Source organism: Pieris napi, chromosome 7, assembly GCF_905475465.1.
Source record: "Pieris napi chromosome 7, ilPieNapi1.2, whole genome shotgun sequence".
Taxonomy (NCBI): domain Eukaryota; kingdom Metazoa; phylum Arthropoda; class Insecta; order Lepidoptera; family Pieridae; genus Pieris; species Pieris napi.
Genome location: NC_062240.1, coordinates 4,702,350 through 4,725,104, shown reverse-complemented (window position 1 = coordinate 4,725,104; position 22,755 = coordinate 4,702,350). Strand labels below are relative to the sequence as shown.

At 37.7% G+C, this 22,755-nt stretch overlaps 2 protein-coding genes across 3 annotated transcripts in view; one reads left to right on the top strand and one right to left on the bottom strand.

Annotated features, from left to right (window-relative positions):
* Positions 1–29: 29 nt before the first annotated feature.
* On the top strand, positions 30–13,757 carry LOC125051090 (kelch domain-containing protein 4). 2 transcript variants are annotated; one of them, XM_047651239.1, is made up of 9 exons: positions 30–229; positions 444–617; positions 762–883; positions 992–1,100; positions 6,936–7,163; positions 7,900–8,100; positions 12,070–12,235; positions 13,212–13,421; positions 13,559–13,757. In XM_047651239.1, exons 1-9 carry the CDS (start codon positions 119–121, stop codon positions 13,690–13,692), a joined length of 1,455 nt encoding a protein of 484 aa, XP_047507195.1. In that variant the 5' UTR covers positions 30–118; the 3' UTR covers positions 13,693–13,757. The 2 variants fall into 2 exon arrangements, with proteins under 2 accessions (XP_047507195.1, XP_047507196.1); XM_047651240.1 differs by having other exon boundaries at positions 107–224.
* Positions 13,758–14,596: 839 nt separating this feature from the next.
* The window catches only part of LOC125051163 (glypican-6), an 82,581-nt gene continuing 74,422 nt past the window's right edge, over positions 14,597–22,755 (bottom strand). Inside the window, exons 6-11 of the mRNA XM_047651336.1 lie at positions 20,857–21,019; positions 19,368–19,931; positions 18,885–19,038; positions 18,067–18,242; positions 17,155–17,301; positions 14,597–16,672 (exon numbers count right to left, since the gene is read on the bottom strand). Of these exons, the coding sequence (XP_047507292.1) occupies positions 16,374–16,672; positions 17,155–17,301; positions 18,067–18,242; positions 18,885–19,038; positions 19,368–19,931; positions 20,857–21,019 (1,503 nt within the window). The 3' untranslated portion in view covers positions 14,597–16,373. The remainder of the gene's footprint in view (positions 16,673–17,154; positions 17,302–18,066; positions 18,243–18,884; positions 19,039–19,367; positions 19,932–20,856; positions 21,020–22,755) is intronic.

The following is a 22,755-nucleotide window of genomic DNA, read 5'->3' as shown; positions in this document are numbered from 1 at the left end:
CTTAACTTCATAGTCTATATTATATTATAGTCTGTCCGGTCTTGACTGCAGTTTTGAAATTTTAATGTGTGCATATTTGCTTATTTACATAAAACATATATAACACGAAATAAGAAAAATGGGTAAAAAGAAAAACAAGAATAAAATAAGTGGCGCTGTGAAAACTGCAGCGAAAACTGAGAAAAAACTTGCAAGCAAACTAAAAAAGGAACTGGCTGACTTGGGTGAGGTTAGAAATTTATAAACAAAACATTAAAGATTAGATTTTATTCAGGTAGACGCATTAAAATTCAATCACAGTGCAATTATATAGTAGCCAATGATGTTTTTATTTTATATGCTGTGCTTTATCAATTTCAAGCAGTAATACTGCTATGTGCAAATGTGCAAAACAAAAGTGTATGCTATATTTTCTTGTACCTGACTGTCGGCTATATTTGCAGGAAGATATATCGAAAGTGATCGCAGAAATTGAAAGAGAAGAAGCTAAAAGGGCAGCAGCTTCTGAAAAAACTCTAACTGCGCCTCCATCACCTAGAGCCTATGCTTCACTCACACCACATCCAACTAATAATGAGCTTATTATGTTTGGAGGTGAATACCATAATGGACAGCAGGTTAGTGGTGTATAAAACTATATTCATCTCTTTATAACAAAAATGGCTATATTGTAGCCTAAAAGTAAATTCCTATGTATATAATATATTCTTACTTAGTAAAAACATTAACTTAACTTTAATTATATATTGTTTATTTTCCAGACAGAAGTATACAATGACTTGCTAATCTTCAACCCGGTAAATAATTCATGCAGACAAGTGAAGGCGCCTGGGGCACCACCACCTCGTAGTGCACACCAAGCTGTAGCAACACCGGCCAACAAGTAAACATCTTGAGATCATTTTAAAGACTATTTCGAGACAAGAATGTAACAACATCATAGTTACTATATGTATATTGCTCTCATGTTAAAATTATACTTTTATTTTAGGGGAGAATTATGGGTATTTGGTGGCGAGTTCACAAGTCCCACGGAAACACAATTCTATCATTATAAAGATTTGTGGTGCTTCTTGCTGTCTGAAAAGAAATGGGAAAAGGTATGAACATAATGTTTAAAGAACTTTATTTCTCATTACAAAAAAAGAATGTATTTTATTTCCATGAGAAACCCAATATACTACGAATGAGATACACATTGCCATCAGCTGTCCCAATTTTAGTCTACTAGGCTCATTCTGATATGTATTTTTAATGCCCTTTTGAATTCGTTAAACGCGGTAATGTTACGAATTTTAGATGGTTATTGACTATATAATTGCACACCCTCATACTTAATACACTTTATTAAAAACATATTGTTACGAAGACGGGTCGACTGCAATGTTTTTAGATTTTTCCACTAGTTAGAGAAGTTTTCAGCAGGCTGAAATGTGATTTCTGACCGTTTCAGGAGAGGGTCAATCACATATTAGAAAATCGTAATTTACTTAATGTTACCCTAGTTTTCAGGAGCCTGAAACATTTTTTCAGGCCGTTTCAGAACACGTGTAGTCGAATGGTACACTTTTCAGGAAACCCGTTTTCAGGCGTTTTCAGGCCTGGTTATACCCCTTTGGTGAAGGAATGTTCTAGAACGAATTTTCTAGGTGTGGGACAAGGACGGAATGATACGCGAGAGAGAGGGAAGATCGGAACCTTCTCGAAGCTAGACCGAGCACTCTAGAACGTCGTACGACAAGGACGGAGCAATGTAATGTGCGAAAGAGATAGCTAGTACGCACGTTCTAGAATTGTGCGATCGCTACTCAGTTGCGCTGCCGCCTAGAGAGTTCTCGAACACCGCTCCCAGGGATATATAAGCGAGCCGAAACGCGACCGATTAGTTCAGTTTCGAATGCGATATCAAGCGATAAACATCGGAGTGACAAAGTGCGAATATAGTGAAGACCAGTGATTAAGTACTGTGTGAAGTGCGTGTAATTAACGTCAATAGTGACAGTATTTTGTGTGTGTATTCAGTGAATTTTAGTGCGTAATTTCCAGTTATTAGTGTTTCCAAATTCCTCGTAGATTTAATTGAAAATAAACCCTTGAAGAAATCTACGGCGTTTCTATCCGATCCCCTAGCTCGTAACATTTTGGTGTCAGAAGTGGGATAGAAAAATGCCAATTACTCCAAGGGAGAATCAAGAGGAGTTTGTAGCAGAGTCTCCAGCTGCTGAGGGAGTGCAGACAAGGGCACAATCAGCACGCGACGCTGCCCGACGACAAAGTTTCGATGCGAACCGTGGGATGGGCGAAAGCAACGACGGCAACATCCTCCTTGCTCTGCGCCAAATGATGGATGAACAGGCACGTCGTCAAGAGGAACAGGCACGACAAATAATGGAAGAACAGGCTCAGACACGTCGTATGATGGAGGAACAGGCACGGCGTCAAGAGGAGCAGGCTCATCAGATGATGGAGGAACAGGCCCGCCGTATCGGAGAAAAACTTGGTGACCTGAAAATACAGGTAGATAAAAAAATCGAAAACTTGGAATCTGATATGGACTGCAAATTTTCGAAACAGGACAAACGTATTCTCGGATTAGAACAAGAGATGCAGTGCCTGAAGACCAAAGGTGTCGTAACGACTGTAGCACCATCTGGAAATCTGAAAGTACCTCCCTTTGACGGTACATCTTCCTGGGGTGCGTACAAAATACAGTTTGAGACTGTGGCAGAGTCAAACGGGTGGAATGACGATCAGGCTGTCACCGCCCTTATTATGGGACTGCGAGATGAAGCCCTCACCATATTAGATACCAAGACAGGTAAAGTGACGTTGAAGCAACTGCTGGATGCCCTGGAATCACGGTACGGAGACGCACATTTAGAGCACGTCTATAGGGCTCAATTAAAGGATAGAATACAGCAGACAAATGAAAGTTTGCAAAAATGGGGATGTGAAATAGAGAAGCTGGTTAGGAAAGCCTATGCATCCTCACCCGACGTTGCAGACAAGATGTTGGTTCAAGCCTTCGTCGACGGTATTCGAGACCGTGAAATTCGAATGGCTGTGAACCTAGGTCACCATAAGGACCTCAAGAATGCTCTTGCTCATGCGTTGGAAGTGGAAGCATTTTGCAAGGATTCTCGACCTAACCGCATTAGGGCTGTCTCGGAAAAACGTAGTTCCCAACGTGGACCCACCTGTTACCTCTGCGGGGAAGTAGGGCATATGAGGTTTTCATGCCCTAAGAGAGATCTCCGAGGTGAAATGAAGACAAGACGTGGGGAGCCCGATGACGTGGATGTGACTGCCGCTGAACAGCGGCAGGGAAACGAATAGAAGCCAGGACCACGGGGCGGGTGCTGGCCGGTGCTGAAGGACAGGTGTAGTTAAACATCGAATTGAGACTGGAACCGAAGCACCTATACGTTTAAGACCGCGACGAGTACCTGTCGCATATGAAAAGAATATAGACAAGATGATTGCAGAAATGTCAAACCATAATGTTATTGAAGCATCTTCCAGCCCTTGGTGCTCTCCAGTAGTTTTAGTCAAGAAAAAGGATAACAGTTTAAGGTTCTGCGTCGACTACCGTCGTCTTAACGATATCACGAAGAAGGACAGTTATCCGTTACCTAGAATAGATGACACCTTGGATACCTTAAGTGGGGCAAAATGGTTTACAACTTTAGACTTGAAAAGTGGGTACTGGCAAGTGGAAATAGACTCAAGTCATAAAGAGAAAACAGCGTTCTCAACTGGTAAAGGACTATGGCAGTTTAAAGTTATGCCGTTTGGGCTTTGCAATGCACCTGCCACCTTTGAAAGACTAATGGAAAAAGTACTGTCAGGACTGATAGGAGAAGCCTGCTTAGTGTACTTGGATGATGTAGTCATCATTGGGAAGGATTTTGATGATCACATACGAAATCTGCAACGGGTGCTCTCCAGACTGCATAAAGCCAACCTGAAACTAAGTGCAAAGAAATGTTTATTTTTCAAGAGAGCAGTGAGCTACTTGGGGCACATTATATCAGAGGATGGAGTTCGAACAGACCCTGAGAAGATAGTTGCGGTGAAGGATTGGCCAGTACCTAAAGATAAAACTGAAGTCCGCGCTTTCTTAGGCTTATGTTCTTACTACCGAAGATTTGTGAGAAATTTCGCGGATATTGCAAAACCACTTCACAGACTCACCGAACAGAAGAGGAGATTCACATGGGATGGAGAGTGTGAAGATGCATTTAATGAGCTCAAGAAGCGACTGTGTGAGACTCCAATACTAGGCTACCCGGATCAAGATGGTGAATATGTGGTAGATACAGATGCCAGTGGAATTGGCATTGGAGGTGTACTATCACAAGTAAAAGGTGAGCACGAGCAAGTAATAGCCTACTTCAGCAAGTCATTGTCGAAACCAGAACGGAACTACTGTGTCACTCGGAGGGAACTACTGGCTGTTGTGAAGACGCTGCAGCACTTCAGTAAATACTTGCTAGGTCGCAAGTTCCGTCTTAGGACAGATCATGCTGCATTAAAATGGCTACTTCAGTTCAAGAATCCGGAAGGACAAGTGGCTCGATGGATCGAACAACTGCAAGAGTATGACTTTGCTACTGAACATCGCAAGGGCAGAGCCCACGGGAACGCAGATGCATTGTCTCGAAGGCCATGTGAGGAGGATTGCAAACATTGTACAAGACACGAAGGTAGAGAGGTAGCCCATGTAAGGATACTAAGGACAGACACCATTAGTCCAGATTGGTGTGGGAAATTAATTCAGGAAGAGCAACAACAAGATTCTGACATTAAACCAATTCTGGACTGGATGAAATCTTCAGCTATCAAGCCGCGGTGGAATGATGTTGCATCTACTAGCACCACGACCAAGAGTTACTGGGCTCAATGGGATAGCTTAGTTCTTCATAATGGAGTGTTATGTCGCAAATGGGAAAACACTCGAGGGGATGCATCTCATCTACAGTTAGTTGTGCCAAGATCCAAGGTTCGCAACATCTTGGAAATGTTTCATGATGGTTCATCGGGCGGACACTTAGGAGTAAAAAGGACTCTTCTGAAAATTAAAGAGAGATTTTATTGGATACATTGCCGTGAAGATGTGGAAGACTGGATTCGGAAATGTAAGGCTTGTGCAGCAGTCAAAGGCCCACAGACGAGAACTAGAGCTGGTATGAAGCAATACAATGTCGGAGCTCCATGGGAGAGGATAGCCGTTGACATAGCTGGACCATTTCCGTTAACAGAAAAAGGAAATAAGTACATCATGGTTGTTATGGATTACTTTACGAAGTGGCCCGAAGTGTTCGCTATTCCCAATCAAGAGGCAGTTACAGTAGCTGAGATACTTGTAAATGACGTATTCTCTAGATTTGGAGTACCCTTGGAGATTCACAGTGATCAGGGAAGAAATTTTGAATCTCTACTGTTCCAAGAAGTATGCAGATTAATGGGAATTCATAAGACGCGGACTACTCCATATCACCCACAGTCAGATGGAATGGTGGAACGTTTTAATCAAACCTTGGAAAGGCACTTAGCGAAATTGGTGGACAGCCATCAAAAAGACTGGGACAAGTATATTCCGTTATTTTTAATGTCATACCGGTCTGCGGTTCATGAAACCACGAACGTTACACCTGCTTTAGCCATGTTTGGTAGACAACTTAGATTACCAGCGGATATTGTAACTGGACGACCACCTGACACTCCGGAGAGTGTTACAGAATATGCTGCGGATCTGCGTAATAGACTGTATGAAATTCATGAACACGTACGAGCATCACAAAGCAAAATAAGTGAGACTACGAAGATTAGGTATGACAGGAAGACGAATCACATAGAATTTAAAGAAGGCTCGCAAGTATGGCTCCATAACCCAACAAAACGCAAAGGCAAATCACCAAAGCTTCAAGCTGACTGGGACGGTCCATACACGATAGTCACGAAGATTAATGACGTTACTTACCGGATAAAGAAAATGAGTGGTTTAAGGAGCAAACCGAAAGTCGTTCACATAAATCGATCCCTATAAAGGAAGTAATGATGCTCGGGACGAGCATGTCTAAGGAGGGGGTAGTGTTACGAAGACGGGTCGACTGCAATGTTTTTAGATTTTTCCACTAGTTAGAGAAGTTTTCAGCAGGCTGAAATGTGATTTCTGACCGTTTCAGGAGAGGGTCAATCACATATTAGAAAATCGTAATTTACTTAATGTTACCCTAGTTTTCAGGAGCCTGAAACATTTTTTCAGGCCGTTTCAGAACACGTGTAGTCGAATGGTACACTTTTCAGGAAACCCGTTTTCAGGCGTTTTCAGGCCTGGTTATACCCCTTTGGTGAAGGAATGTTCTAGAACGAATTTTCTAGGTGTGGGACAAGGACGGAATGATACGCGAGAGAGAGGGAAGATCGGAACCTTCTCGAAGCTAGACCGAGCACTCTAGAACGTCGTACGACAAGGACGGAGCAATGTAATGTGCGAAAGAGATAGCTAGTACGCACGTTCTAGAATTGTGCGATCGCTACTCAGTTGCGCTGCCGCCTAGAGAGTTCTCGAACACCGCTCCCAGGGATATATAAGCGAGCCGAAACGCGACCGATTAGTTCAGTTTCGAATGCGATATCAAGCGATAAACATCGGAGTGACAAAGTGCGAATATAGTGAAGACCAGTGATTAAGTACTGTGTGAAGTGCGTGTAATTAACGTCAATAGTGACAGTATTTTGTGTGTGTATTCAGTGAATTTTAGTGCGTAATTTCCAGTTATTAGTGTTTCCAAATTCCTCGTAGATTTAATTGAAAATAAACCCTTGAAGAAATCTACGGCGTTTCTATCCGATCCCCTAGCTCGTAACAATATACTCCATCAAAAAATGTGGACATCTACAAATAGTAATAATAATATATGCTTTCTTAGGTTGTATCACCAAATGGTCCATCTCCACGTTCTGGGCATAGAATGGTTCTTTTAGGTAGAAAGCTGTGTATCTTTGGAGGTTACTCAGATGATGGGAGAGAGTGCCGGTATTTTGATGATATATACACATTCTGTTTGGACACGAGACAGTGGGCAAAGTTGGCACCGAATGGAAGGGGACCATGTCCCAGATCAGCTTGTGTCATGTTACCTGTGGGTAATGATGGGGTAAGTTTCTTGAACCTTTGTAGTAATTTTGGATCATTAATTTTTTTAAACACATTTCAGTACATGTTTCTTCGATAATTTTTGTCATTGGCTTGTGTCATTCTTCTGTGACGTTTAGCACAAATGACTTGCTGAGAATTGAACACAGAACCTCTGAGTAACACATCTCATCTCCTACCACTTTAGATGCATGAGAGCATATATATATATTATATATACAATACTAGCAATTCGCCCCGGCTTCGCACGGATAACTGTCATCCGTAAACCATGAAAAATTATATACCTAAACCTAACCTCATGAAAAGTTCTAGATTTGAAGAAAACCGCAATTTATTTTGTACATTAGCTTGTGAGTTTATCGCGAACAGAGACACGGCGGAAGAATTTTGTTTAATGTAAAATGTGGCAAATGTCGTCACTGCTTTTTTGTAGGCATTATAATTTTTTTCTAGAACTCAATCAGATATATTATTATTCTATTAGTAAAGGATTTCTTTTCAAAAGCGGTCCAGTAGGTCCATAGATTATCCCCTACAACCTCACAAAATTTACTTCTTTATAACATTAGTAATAAAAGGAATACATATAATTTATATGCAAGTTAGAAGCTATTTAGAAACTCTATTTCTTTATTGTAAATTTATTAAAAACTAATGCAAATTTTAATAACAAATGGTTAAATGTTATACCAAACCAATTCGTGACATCTAACATAACAAAAAAATCATTTTAGTTAATAGTGTATGGTGGCTTCTCTCGTGTAAGAGAGGGTCGAACGGAGAGAACGTATACACATACAGACATGTTCAAACTTAGCTGTAAAGGATCTAGTTGGTCATGGCGCTCACTATCCGGTGGAACAAGTGCACGCGCAGGTCAAGCCGCTGCAGTTAATATACACACTAATAGAGGATATGTATTTGGGGGTGTCTGTGTAAGTATGAAATGTTATACTAGTAATTGCCTTATCTATAAAAGACTAAATATTTCACTATTACTTAAGTTCGAATATGAATACTGCTTTATAAACGGATATTAGGTAACCGGTATAGTCTCAGATATAAATAGTATAATATCTTGAAAATATGTTTACAAAACAGATATACTACACCAAAGGAAAAAGAACTTCTTTTTTGCTTCGCTTTTCGAAAGGTTTGTAAAGTTATTACGACTTTAACTCGCAGAAATCGTTATATTGTTACGAAGACGGGTCGACTGCAATGTTTTTAGATTTTTCCACTAGTTAGAGAACTTTTCAGCAGGCTGAAATGTGATTTCTGACCGTTTCAGGAGAGGGTCAATCACATATTAGAAAATCGTAATTTACATAATGTTACCCTAGTTTTCAGGAGCCTGAAACATTTTTTCAGGCCGTTTCAGAACACGTGTAGTCGAATGGTACACTTTTCAGGAAACCCGTTTTCAGGCGTTTTCAGGCCTGGTTAAACCCCTTTGATGAAGGAATGTTCTAGAACGAATTTTCTAGGTGTGGGACAAGGACGGAATGATACGCGAGAGAGAGAGAAGATCGGAACCTTCTCGAAGCTAGACCGAGCACTCTAGAACGCCGTACGACAAGGACGGAGCAATGTGCGAAAGAGATAGCTAGTACGCACGTTCTAGAATTGTGCGATCGCTACTCAGTTGCGCTGCCGCCTAGAGAGTTCTCGAACATCGCTCCCAGGGATATATAAGCGAGCCGAAACGCGACCAGTCAGTTCAGTTTTGAATGCGATACCAAGCGATAAACACCGGAGTGACAAAGTGCGAAGACAAGCGAATACAAGTGAATACAAGTACTGTGTGAAGTGCGTGTAATTAGAGAAAGTATTTTGTGTGTGTATTTAGTGAATTATTGTGCGTAATTTCCAGTTTTTAGTGTTTACAAATTCCTCGTAGATTTATTTAGAAATAAACCCTTGAAGAGATTTACGGCGTTTCTATCCGATCCCCCTAGCTCGTAACATTTTGGTGTCAGAAGTGGGATAGAAAAATGCCAATTACTCCAAGGGACAATCGTGAGGAGTTTGTGACAGAGTCTGCAGTAAATACGGGGATGCAGACACAGAAGACTGAGACAATAACATCCAAGTTTGAAAACCTGACAAGTAGGTTATCTAAACAGGAGAAACGCTTGCTTGAGTTAGAAAACGAGATTCAGCGCCTTAAGATGTCTGGATTTGTGGAATCATCTGGAGCGGTGGAGGCACCTACCTTTGATGGTTCTTCTTCTTGGGGCGCCTACAAGGTACAGTTTGAGGCTCTGTGCAAGATGAACGGTTGGAAAAATAATCAGGCTGTGGCTGCCCTTATGTTGGGACTGCGAGGCGAAGCACTGGACGTGTTAGAAGTCATGACAGGTGATGTGACACTGACGCGACTGCTGGATGCTCTGGAGTCACGTTATGGGGACTCACATTTGGAGCCAGTCTATAGGGCTCAATTACGGGAGAGAGCGCAGCGACCGAGTGAGAGCTTGCAAGAATGGGGTCTGGAAATAGAGAAGCTGGTAAGGAAAGCCTACGCATCCTTACCAGATGTAGCAGACAAGATATTAGTGCAAACTTTTATTGATGGAATAAGAGATCGTGAAGTCAGGTTGAGTGTAAACCTTGGTCACCACAAGAACCTGAAGGATGCTCTAGCCCATGCGCTGGAGGTAGAGGCGATTCGGAAAGATCCTCGACCTTACCGTATTAGGGCTGTCACGGAAAAACCAAACTCGTGTCAACGTGGACCAACCTGTTACCTCTGCGGGGAAGTGGGGCACATGAGGTTTTCGTGCCCAAAGAAAGACTTCCGAGGTGATGTGAAGGTTAGACGCGGGAATACCTTAGTCATCGACGGTGAAGTCAATGGAACTAAGTGTGACCTAACAATAGATACTGGATCTTCACGAACTGTAATCAGATATCAACTTCTGAAGTCATTTTATGGAAGCCCTTCTCGAGGAATTGTACAGCTTGTTACAGCTACAGGTCAGCGCATAACTGATCGGGAAGAAGGTATCGCAACCTTTAAGATTGGTGGACGTTTTTACAGACACAAGGTTGTTCTTGCCGACATAGTAGATGACTGCATAATCGGGTTAGACTTTATGAAGCTGTACAATTGTAAAATAGATCTGGAAAAAGGAATCTTTAAGTGTGGAGAACAGGAAGTTTGCTTAAAAGGACACTCTACAAATAGTGGTTATGACGTCTGTAGAGTTATCAATGTGGATGGACAGGCCAGTAATCAACAAGAGTGGAACGCAGTTCATAAAGTTACTAAGACCTATGAGGAAGCCTTGTCAAGACACCTATCAAAGGCAGAGGAACAGTTAAAGAAATTTTCGGATATGTTATCTGCCCATGAAAGGGAGCTTACAAAAAGTTCAGAAGTGTCTCAACGACCATGTGAAAAGGTCAACAAACAGGACCGAAGGGAGATTGGCCATGTGAGAACTTTTTGAACAGACACCATTGGTTCAGATTGGAGTGGAAACTTGATGCAGATAGCACAGCAAGAAGATTGTGACATTAAACCAATTCTAGGTTGGATGAAATCTTCATCTGTCAAGCCGCAATGGAGTAAAGTAGCATCTACAAGTACCACTACTAAGAGTTACTGGGCTCAATGGGATAGTTTAGTTCTACATAATGGAGTGTTATGTCGCAAACTGAAAAATGCTCAAGGTGATCATTTGCAGTTAGTTGTGCCAAGATCCAAGATTCGCGACATATTGGAAATGTTTCATACTGACTTGTCTAGTGGACATTTAGGAGTAAAGAGGACTCTTATGAAGATTAAAGAAATTTTTTATTGGATACGCTATCGTGAAGATGTTGAAGACTGGATCAAGAAATGTAAGGCTTGTGCAGCTATTAAGGATTCGCAAACTCGGTCTCAATGGGAAAAGATAATGGTGAAAGAAAGTGATGATGCTCGGGACGAGCATGTCTAAGGAGGGGGTAGTGTTACGAAGACGGGTCGACTGCAATGTTTTTAGATTTTTCCACTAGTTAGAGAACTTTTCAGCAGGCTGAAATGTGATTTCTGACCGTTTCAGGAGAGGGTCAATCACATATTAGAAAATCGTAATTTACATAATGTTACCCTAGTTTTCAGGAGCCTGAAACATTTTTTCAGGCCGTTTCAGAACACGTGTAGTCGAATGGTACACTTTTCAGGAAACCCGTTTTCAGGCGTTTTCAGGCCTGGTTATACCCCTTTGATGAAGGAATGTTCTAGAACGAATTTTCTAGGTGTGGGACAAGGACGGAATGATACGCGAGAGAGAGAGAAGATCGGAACCTTCTCGAAGCTAGACCGAGCACTCTAGAACGCCGTACGACAAGGACGGAGCAATGTGCGAAAGAGATAGCTAGTACGCACGTTCTAGAATTGTGCGATCGCTACTCAGTTGCGCTGCCGCCTAGAGAGTTCTCGAACATCGCTCCCAGGGATATATAAGCGAGCCGAAACGCGACCAGTCAGTTCAGTTTTGAATGCGATACCAAGCGATAAACACCGGAGTGACAAAGTGCGAAGACAAGCGAATACAAGTGAATACAAGTACTGTGTGAAGTGCGTGTAATTAGAGAAAGTATTTTGTGTGTGTATTTAGTGAATTATTGTGCGTAATTTCCAGTTTTTAGTGTTTACAAATTCCTCGTAGATTTATTTAGAAATAAACCCTTGAAGAGATTTACGGCGTTTCTATCCGATCCCCCTAGCTCGTAACAATATTTTTAGGTTATGCCCTGATAAAACTCTGTATTATTTACGTCACATTTAAGGCTTTCTGACTAACTTCCAAGTTGCTATGAAGTGTTAGTTAAAGTGTAAAATATACACATATGTATTTGATTTTATAAATATTTTAATCTCACTTAATCTTATTGTTCACCATCAAATACAGGATGTAGAAGAGACAGAAGAAGATATCAGAGGGGATATGAGTGATGAGCTTCAAGTAATAGACTTAGAGACGTGTCGCTGGCATCCAGTTATACTCAAGACGGAACAGGCCATTCCTGTTCCCGTACAAGAGAAAATGGAGGAATCTTCCGAAGAGGCTGTTACAGGTACAGGTATTTAATAGTACTAAAATAAAATTCAGTCTTGTCCTTTCTAATTTTGATTTTTATAATTAACAACGACTATACACAGATAATAAATTAAATAAAGAGATAATAATGTTTTTTTGTATGTAAAGTTTCTTATTTTTTACTACATTGTCCCAATCTTACCAAAGCCATCAAAATTCAGCATTTATTGTGGTAATTCACTGAATACTATCGAGTATATTGAAAATCTTGTTACTTCTACATGATTAATAATATTATGGTTAAAATTGACTTGCATATTACAATGACGTACAAATTGACGATGTCGTTCAAAATATAACTTAAATTAACTTACAAGGTTTAATTTTACAGTAACAGTCAAAATCTGTTATAGCGACATCGAAAGGACTACTCATATTTGGTCGTAAAAACCGATAGTTGTAGTAGCCGACGACGTTGTTATTAAGTACCTAATACAATAGAATTCAGCCGGGACCTTTGATTTTGGTCAATATAACCGGTATGTTGTTATAAACGATGTCGTCGTCAACGGTTTTGACAGTATCTATGTATATTAAATTATTGTTTTCTGACATATTATTAAAAAAAAGGGTGCGTGTACATATGTACGCGCGTAAGAAGTTATACTTCTTTGGCATTATTAAAAATAGTTTTTGATTGCATGCAAATCATTAATTACAATTGAATAATCAAAGACTGGAAAAGGAGTCATTATAGTCAATAAAGTTCAGTTTACATTTGAAAAATTAAATAAATAAATATTTATTATTATTCTCTTACATTAAGTGTAACATAAATTCTATTATTATTCGAATGTTGTTTTTAAATTATGTCCAATGCCGTAGCATCTTCCGTGGGCAACTTCATTCTGTTAATTTTGTGTCACGGTGCGCGCGCATCGTAAAATTTCACTCTCATCAATTTTTCATAACGCGCCTAAAGAAATATAACTTCAAAAAATCTTTATTTACAGTGGTAACAGACGAAGTATTTACCATGAAACTTGGTGGTGCAACAAATCAAGTAGAGAGTACAGTAACTGTCGCTGCACCGAAACCCAAATCTGGTCCCAGCCCAAGAATGTCAGCCATGATGGTCGTGCAGAGATCTACCCTCTTTGTCTACGGCGGAGTGTTGGAGAAGGATGAAAAACAATTCTACCTCGGGGATATGTATAGCTTAGGTAATCACCTTAAAGTGAATGTATTTGGTACATAGAAAAATGCTTTCTTAAAATGTTTTTATATTATTTTGCTTCAGTTCTTTTGAATGCCAGTAAAAATATTCCTACTTAATATCTAAATTTGTGTGTTATATTAGATCTTCACAAGTTAAATGAATGGAAGACGATTATAGAACAACCTAAGTTACCTGACTGGCTTGGTTCGGATTCTGAAGACGAATCGGGTTCTGAGAGTGAGACAGAAGATAGTGAAGATTCTGAAGAAGAGTGAATGCATTTTATACTTACTATTCTAATTAAGCTTAACAATTTTTAATTATATTTGTTTAAACAAAATGTAGTTTTATTTAAAAAGATTGCTAGTAATATATGTTTTTCTCTCTCAACATATGTATATTTCTTTTCAAACCAGACCCAGACAAATATTTTTTATATTCCCTGTTATGTATAAACCTAGTTTACTTAATCAAGTTTCCTCATCCTTTAATTTTTTAGTATAGTAACCCATATTGATGTTTATGCTTAAGCGGCTGTGAAGGAAGGTGCTATTCCTTCAACCTGATTTGCTATTTTAAAAGAGTACCGAGAGTTTTTTACGCCGGCTTTTTCTCTCGGCCTACACCCTCTGTCTTCTTTGCCGATGAGTAGGGATGCCTACAAATTCAAATTTAATGACGTGGAATAAGTGATACATGTATCTTATGTTCCATAATAAACATATTTTATTTTGCCCCTGTGGCTGATATTAAGATGTTATCTACTTTTAATTTGATAGCGCGATTTAGAATATATTCATTATAATTCCAATGCATAAGTATGACTTCCTGCACCATGAGAAGCTATCGCACTCTATAAAATATTATATGTAATTAAAATGCATCAAATTATTTATACATTATATGTATTTCGGTGACTGTGTTTGTTATGGAACTCCTCCAGAACAAATTTAATGGATTTTTTTCGAATTCGGACGACTCGAGAATGGTTTAGATTAACACTAGGTCCGATAGTGGATTGTATAATAATAAGAATTGAAATTGCTATTTTAGTTTTTACGTTCAGTCAATTGTTTTATTATAAAGTGATTTGTTTTGTATGAACACGAACTAATTGAACTTTGGGTAATTTTCGTTCTTCAAAGTGTTTACCAGAGTTTAAAAAATAAAACAACTAAATACACATGTTACCATTTTATTTACATTACGTAATATTTTTATAAAAGATTTCAATATCTATACGTACGTATTTTTGTCATACAATACTAATTCATGATCATAACATTTATTTCATGTGACAATAATTGATTCATCATACAAAGCAATAAAGCTATTACAACATAAATATGCAATCTAGGATATATTTTAAAGGCAAAGCTAGATTTATCTGATATGAGCTAATTTACGTATATCGGTAGTTTCTGAATTTTTAATAGTTTATTTTAAAACAAGGCTTTCTGACAAAATTGTAACATGAATCAAAGTACGACATTTTACTGTACCCTGTTTAACTGTAAAAAAGCTAATTCCTAAAACACAGATTACATTGAACATGTACTTATTTACATAATATTACCGAGGGCGGCAAAACATTAATGTTGCCAACATCGAAATCCTTAATTGTAATTTTCTCGGTATATATTTGAAGTTCTACCATACAAGCTTATACGGTATTGCAAGCTATGAAAAGTGAAAATATAAAACATGGCAATAATAAATGTGCAAGTTAGTTGAAATGCGAAGAATGTACAGCGTTCAATTATTAAGTAGATGGCACAATATATTGATAAAGAATTTAGTTTTTGGTCCCACACTTGCACGATTAAATATGCCTTCAAACATAATATTTAATTACATTGGTATTAGTTCATTATTGTGCGTAAAAAATGACTAATGGTATAAAGATCTTAGTTAACGCTACCTAAAACTCACGAAAAGACTGAAAAGGTCTACATTTATTAGAAATTATATACAGAATGAGTTACTGGAAGCTAAATAAAATATCAATGTATTAAAATAAAATTAATAAAGCAATTTTACCTAAACGTCAGTCGGTTAAACTTAGGACGAATAAAATGCAATTACAAATAAATCGATTTTTATATAGTGTGTAATTACATAAAAAATACGAGAATAAAAAGAAAAGCGAATCAGTCTCAACTTATAATTAGTTTAACGACTAATTTATTTACAATTTAAAACATTTCATATTACACCGTATTTCGCGCCAAAATATTTACATATTCCCAATTTATATCGCTTCTAGAACATGGCGCGAGCTCGGCTAAGATCATACGAAGTGACGTAAAACATTCGCTATCTAACTCGATTATAATTTACATAATATTTACAAGATCATTAAATAAATACACAATTTGGCTGATTCTCTAACAACGACCTAATATTCATTGGGATAAAGTTTATTGTCGATCACTCACCCGCGAACCTGTGGATAAACTACGCACTGACAGAACTTACAAATACGCAAAAGCCAAATAAATATAGAAATGAATTTGTTGTTGTCTCTGTTTAATGCGTGCTAAATGAAAGAGTAAGGTATATTTGATCGGCCTTTGAGTATTGTATCGTGCGTAAGACGGCGTTCGCGCACTGACTTCTTGACTAGGTCTTCCGACGCACTCGCTTTTAACGGAACATGTTATAGGAGACGCTATACTATAATAAATTATTATGCTAACTCGTTTACGATATAGATATATGACAACTCAAACCCATATAACTCAATCTCCGTACTGAAAAACTTCAGAATATATATACTTTAAACTTACTAAACAAACTCCTCGATACCAGGACTGTATACGGGAGGTGTTTGACCGTAAAGCGCATTTAGTAGTAGAAATTAGAGTCAAGCCAAAATGTTTTTTGTATGTCATTTTATATGTTTCATCAAGTTGTCATCTACCAATTTGCGGTGTTAAATGCAGACGCCGGAGTTTTAAAACAGTTCAGTAACAATAGTACCGAACCACGCACATACAACTGGGAGGGCGTACGTAAATAGAGCTTTATGCAGTGACAGTCTGTCCGCTGACCCTGCAACCGGTTCCTCTTGAGCGGTTTCCACTGTTTCGGTTTCGACCGGATCAATACCTGATTCGGTATGGACGCGTGGCTGGACATTATTTGAATCTGGACTGTCGATGATCGACGGCACGAACGGCACTTGTGGGATGGGTTGCCGGTTTTCTGGTTCCGGCTCGGTAGTCTCGATTTCTGGCTGATGCTCGCCAGATCCTAGGAAGTTTAAAGGTATTTTTATTTACAAGGATAGAATATAGAGACGGCATTTAAATTTAAAAAAAAAATTATATTGTGAAAAATATGCCAATGTACAGATTTTGACATCACTATTCAAAAAACATAAGATTTCGGTTTAGAATTAATTAAATTAGAATCTACAAATATACGAAGAATTTGGAATGTATGTAATAACCATAAAAAAACCAGTGGTGTTACAACCCTTTTAGGCTCGGGCCTCAGATTTTATGTATCTGTTTCCTGATCATTGTTTTTTTCTAATAGGTGATCAACCTTCTGTGCAGACACACGCCGTCGGCTTTTTTGGATCTAAGACATGGCGGTTTCTTCACGATGTTTTCCTCCACCGGGAGTGCTATGAGCACATAGATGGAAAGTCCATTGGTTCTGGCGTTCAGACCATAAGGTTTAAGACTAAATATTATAAATATTCCATGCAATATTGTCTTTTAACTTACCTTCAGGATAATCGCTATCAGGGTTCCTGTCTTCATCATCGTCATCAGGTAGGTCTTCAGTGTCGTCGGTGTGGTCTCCGGAGCCGGATCCAGATCCAGCAGTTTCCACAAAGTCGTCGCTGGCAGCTGCTGCTTGTAGGTCTTCAGCTGTAAATTTCAATTTGAGATGATTTCTATTCTAACATTTAGTCTTTTTTATTTATAATACACTAGCCGTTTCGCACCCGCTTTGCTGGACGAATTAAAATAAATTTTGTTTCATTATTTTATTTTTTTTCATATTTTTATTATTCTTCTTTTTAACTTCCCGCTAAGAAAATTGAAATATTTCGAAAATCGAGTTTTTAACAGATGTTGACGTTTAGAGGTTCTAGGAAGCCTCCCCGAATGTTTCCGCGGTGAAGTCCGTATGGATAAATTTTCATAAAAGTAAAACAGCAATAAAAAAATGAAGGAACGTTAGAATTCGAAAAATAAATAGCCATAAACCATCTAGGAAAATCGTGGTTTAGGCGTGATTGAGCCTCAAACGAAGACCATTTTCATTATATATATATAGATTTTTATTTCATTATTATCTCGTCGAATTTTGTTGCAAAACAGTGTGGCCTTTAGTAACTGTTTGGCAATCTAATAAAAATAACGCTTTTTTTGTACATAGATAGTAACTTAACTATTTATGTACAAAATTTACTAAAGCCTGGATAGGTGACCATAATGAATACACCTAACCAGACTATTTTAGACACACACACATAAGTTTCTAACACAGAATAATAGATGACTGTTTTGATTCTACACATGTTAAAAGTTGATTTAAAATAAAAAGATATATCGCCTTATGAATAGTTTTTAAATCAAAATATAATTTATTCATAAAGGTAACTTAATGTACGTCAAGAAAACACTAACCTGTATCCTTCCATTGTACTTCGACGCCGTTGTAAGCGTCTTTAAGTCTCGCAGTAAGAGACTTGAGAGAATCAAGTTGTGCTCTTGCAACGGCGGATGGCTGTGGAGGCGGTCCTCGCACTTCGGGGTTCGAAGCAAGCGCTGCAGTACCATCTCCTGCTGCGATTGCTGTGTACCTAAAGAAAAACAATTTACATATAAGTCATAAGGGAATCATGTTAAACCAAACTACTAACTTTTATGTGAAATAATAATCTAATATTTAGTTTGAATGAGAATATTTGTGTGTCTGTGTCAATTTTACTGCTAAATAATTTAACAAATTAAATCTAAAACTTTTTGCATACAAAGTAAATACGTTCCTCCTTTACTGTGCAAAGTATGTTGGTATGTAATTCCCTACCAATTGATATTAGACGAGCTCAGTCTTTAAATTTATTTAAAAAGCCTTTTGATCATTTTCTATCTGCCTCGTAATTAGCTCTGCTTATATATATTAATTATTGTTATTCAATTTGCTTTTTTACTGGCTTTTAAATTTTTGTTTATTATTATTGTTATTTTTTCTTTAGATTTTACTTTATTTTAGTTAAAGTTAAACGTGTTATTTTGAGTTTTTTTTGTTTGTTAATTATTTTTGCATTTCTTGTACTCTACCCTCCGTAGGTGTTTCTTTTTCATTGTTCCACATTGCCTGGAAGAAATCGCTTGTTAGCGATAAGGCCGCCCGGTGCCTTATAACTTTTGTAACCTGCTTTTTTATTTTTGTTATGTGTATGTTTTTGAATAAGTATAAATATAATATTCATAAAACTTACGTAGCAACATGGGTTCCGTTGAAACAAGGCGCGGACGTAATACTTGTAGAGGCACAAAGCAACGCTGGCAGATGCGCCCAGTAGCGACGCGAACTACGTACGCGTGCACGCGTTTCACGTACTAAACGTTCTAACGCGGGACCGCCTTCTGCGCCTGAAATACCAGTATAAATTAAAAACTTTATTCAATTCATAATTCCGACAGATGAATCAAATACATTCCTTTATCGAAATTACTTGCTACATAATTCATATAATAAATTCTTGAATTTATATTCGGAACATAAGATAGTTTTTTACTAATGCGGTGACCTTGGCTTAAATTAATAACAAGACGTCAGATTAATGACTTGTGAATGACCTATTGATTGGGTTTTGATAGTAACAGGAAAATGTTTAAAAAACACAATAATGATTTATTAAACCTCTCATAAAAATCATATAATCATAATTAAAAAACATCTATATTCTCAAATTCCTTACCATGACTCTCCTCAACTTTGGTAGCAACTGGCTTCTTCTTCTTAGAGCCTCGTTTCCCATCGAACTCGAACGCTCTAAAGTCGATATCTCCCGCCTCTGCATCTCTCTTTTCTCTTTCATGTTGCTCGAACTGCTGCAAGCTTATATCTCCTTTCATATACTGAAGGAATCGAGATCTCGATTTTGCTTGTTCCTTCAACTCTTCCGTCGCTTTACGAATATCCTCCGGCGTCCGGAGGCTTATTAGCGACGGGTCGTTATTCACAACGGTTTCCAATGACGTTTCTATAACGAAATCGTCCACATCATTCGACTTATTCCAGTCGAAGTCTGGTATGGAGCGAGCGAAACGTCTAGCTCTGTCTGGCGCGAAGAATGGGCCGGTACTGCCACCTGAACCGCCTAAAACCGGTTTTCCGCAACCAGAAAAGATCTTCTGGGATATCTCTTGGTTGTGCTCCTGGAAGCTCATTATTGCTTCAGATATTTTGATGTCGATTGGGCCAACCACCATGGCTATGTTAAATGGACCAAGAAGACGGTCAGCCACTTTTTCAACGGCATCTGGAAAGGATGTATTTAAATTATTAAGAAACGATCTTGACGACTCATTGGTCTAGTGGTTAGTACCCCTGACTGCGAATCCATGGGTCCTGGGTTCGATCCCCAGCTGAGACGAACATCGATGTGATGAGCATTTGGTGTTGTGCTTTGGTCTTGGATGTTTAAATATGTATTTATATGTCTATCTATCTATTATATGTATGTATATCCGTTGCCTTGTACCCATAACACAAGCTTCACCAGCTTAGAATGGGACTAGGTCAATTGGTGTGAATTCTTTAAAAAAACAAAAAAAAAACAGAAGAAAAACATAGATTCGAGTAGTACACGCATAATATATTTATTTTAGCTACAATATCAGTGCGGATATCGCTATTATTGTGATTTTAAAAAAGAAAAATATTGAGAGATAGAGTCTGGCTAATGAAAGAAAATAATTGTATTATTTTAAAATTTTAGGTTGGCAATTCTGTATTGTCAATGAATTTCTTAGGTTAGTATGATTTATTTTCTTGATACTTCATGCAATTACTCATTTTTATTTCTATTATATATTTTTTCCGAATAGTTACAGGTAACTAAAACAAAGTTTAGGCTATTCCTAAACTTTGTTTTATTGATTTTTTGGATTCCTATTTTGATTGTTCCGAATAAAGTTGTGTTTTATAATAAATATAGTTTTAGTTTTCCATGCCATGCTAGTAATTTTAAGTATCAATAGTAAAAGAATAAATACGTATAGTATTTAATTTCATAGAAATACAGTTACTATCAACGTAAAAGATAATAAAAAAAATCAAGTATCAATCAAGTTTAATCCACAAAATATATCAAACTTTTAGGGATACCATACTAAGTTTTTTTAATTTGCCGCGCTTTTTCGTTATCTTCTTTCATTAGCCATCTAACGCATATATATACTGACCAACATAAGCATCCCATTGCTCGCTCAAATCGGCATGAGCAGGCAGACACCCTCGAATGACGTTGTGGCAATATCTACTACAGGCGAGAGTCGCATCGCCCGCGCAGCCGCCACAGAAGCGAAGTTTCGCCCACGCTAATACGCATTCTTGCTTTACACCCACCTGGAAACGAAGGGAAATAAATTATAACAGTTATAATAAATCTATAAGAAGCAAAAGTACAACATTAAGGGTCTGTTTCACAATGTACGGATAAGTTCTACATAAGTTCCAAATTAGCTATTTATTACTTATTTGTAGGATAAACACTATTGTTGCGTTTCACGACTGTCAGATAGCGCTATTCGTCACATAAAGTCCATCATAAGCTATGAGTCCGATGAATGTCAAATAGCACAACTAATCTTCCAAATAATTTATGTGTTGCATAGCTATTTGGTACTTTATCCATACATTGTGAAACAGACCCTAAGTAATGCCTGTGTTTGAAGTGACGGATAAAAAAACCTAGTGAAAATGCTATTATATTTGTATAATTCCCTTATGATATCTGCAAATAGGTAAAGTTCAGCGCAACACTTAATTACAAAATATTACAAGCGAAAGGTTTGTGATAGGCATATTCGAATACATAGACATTGATCTATCGCATCAAATCAGTTCACTGAGATCTCAATTTGATTAGCCTATATAAGCAACAAGTCAATGCTCTTAAAATTACAGCCGAATGTGATAAAGTAATTAAATCGCACCACACATGCTGCCAATTCTCAGTAAAGATTCAGGGGCCGTTTTAATTATTGTTATTGCTAATTGTTTCACACTCAAGATGATATCATCAAGATGAAATGCTTTGTATGAGTGTTTGGTGTGTATGTGATTTGAATAAGGTCACAGTACCTCAATGACACGAAATGTTATGCAATTTTACCGCCGAAATATGGCGTAAGGTGCTCGATCTTTTTTATTTATGTAATTATCTTGTTTGTGTCTCCGTTTGGATCTTATTACAGTAAAAAAAATTGTATTACATTATAAATTATTTACTACATTATTACATACTAGTAGACTCGGCCAAGCGTTGCTGTGGCTAAGATTTTTGTTATATTACATAGTAGTAAACTATTCAAGAGAAACGGCAGGAGAACACCAATCCACCATGCTTTTTTGGTGGTTATGCCATTAAATTGTAGCTTATGTGAAACGTTGGTATTTATTTTGATAAGGATCAATACCTAGGTACCAATAAAGAGCCTTTTCTAGCGGTGGTATTTTAATTAAAAAAATAATAATAAAAGGACGCTTATTGCAACGTAACTATAAAAGATAGAGACATGCTCATTTTTTCGGAGCCTATTCATTTCAAACAAACAAAAAATCAAATCTTTCCTCTTTATAATATTAGTATAGATTGATCAATGAATGCTGTCATAATTAATTTAATGTATGGAAAACAATAAAACATTGAATTATAATGTGTCAGACATCGTAACATTCATATAAAATTAATTGCGAACTTTATGTGTCATTCAGTTTGGCGCCAGACGGCTTAACAATCCTTGAATAAAGATTTGCAACAATTGTTTTATCTTAGATGGAGTGTCTGTACAATTTATTAAGACAATGCTCGCCAAAATTGGTAGACTATAAAAAGTTTCTAACTAAACCAAAATGGTACTAATATCTTTTCGAGATATAAGAATACAAATTACTTTTAAGTCAGTAAAGTACGTTTTTGTATAAAAATAAAAAAAATACTTGTTACTTATGTGACACTGCACTATATATTAGGTATATGACTACGCGAAACACCGAAGTTTGGGATTGAACGATTCATTTTTGTTTATACTAATTGATGAAGTGATGAAATTGGCATTCATAACTCGTTAATTTCAAAA

Bases quoted from the DNA above. Each gene is read 5' to 3' on its own strand.
- LOC125051090 (XM_047651239.1), top strand. From the start codon at position 119: ATGGGTAAAAAGAAAAACAAGAATAAAATAAGTGGCGCTGTGAAAACT. The intron at 8,101-12,069 runs GTAAGTATGAAA...CATCAAATACAG, and splicing joins ATGTATTTGGGGGTGTCTGT to GATGTAGAAGAGACAGAAGA. The intron at 13,422-13,558 runs GTAATCACCTTA...GTGTTATATTAG, and splicing joins CGGGGATATGTATAGCTTAG to ATCTTCACAAGTTAAATGAA.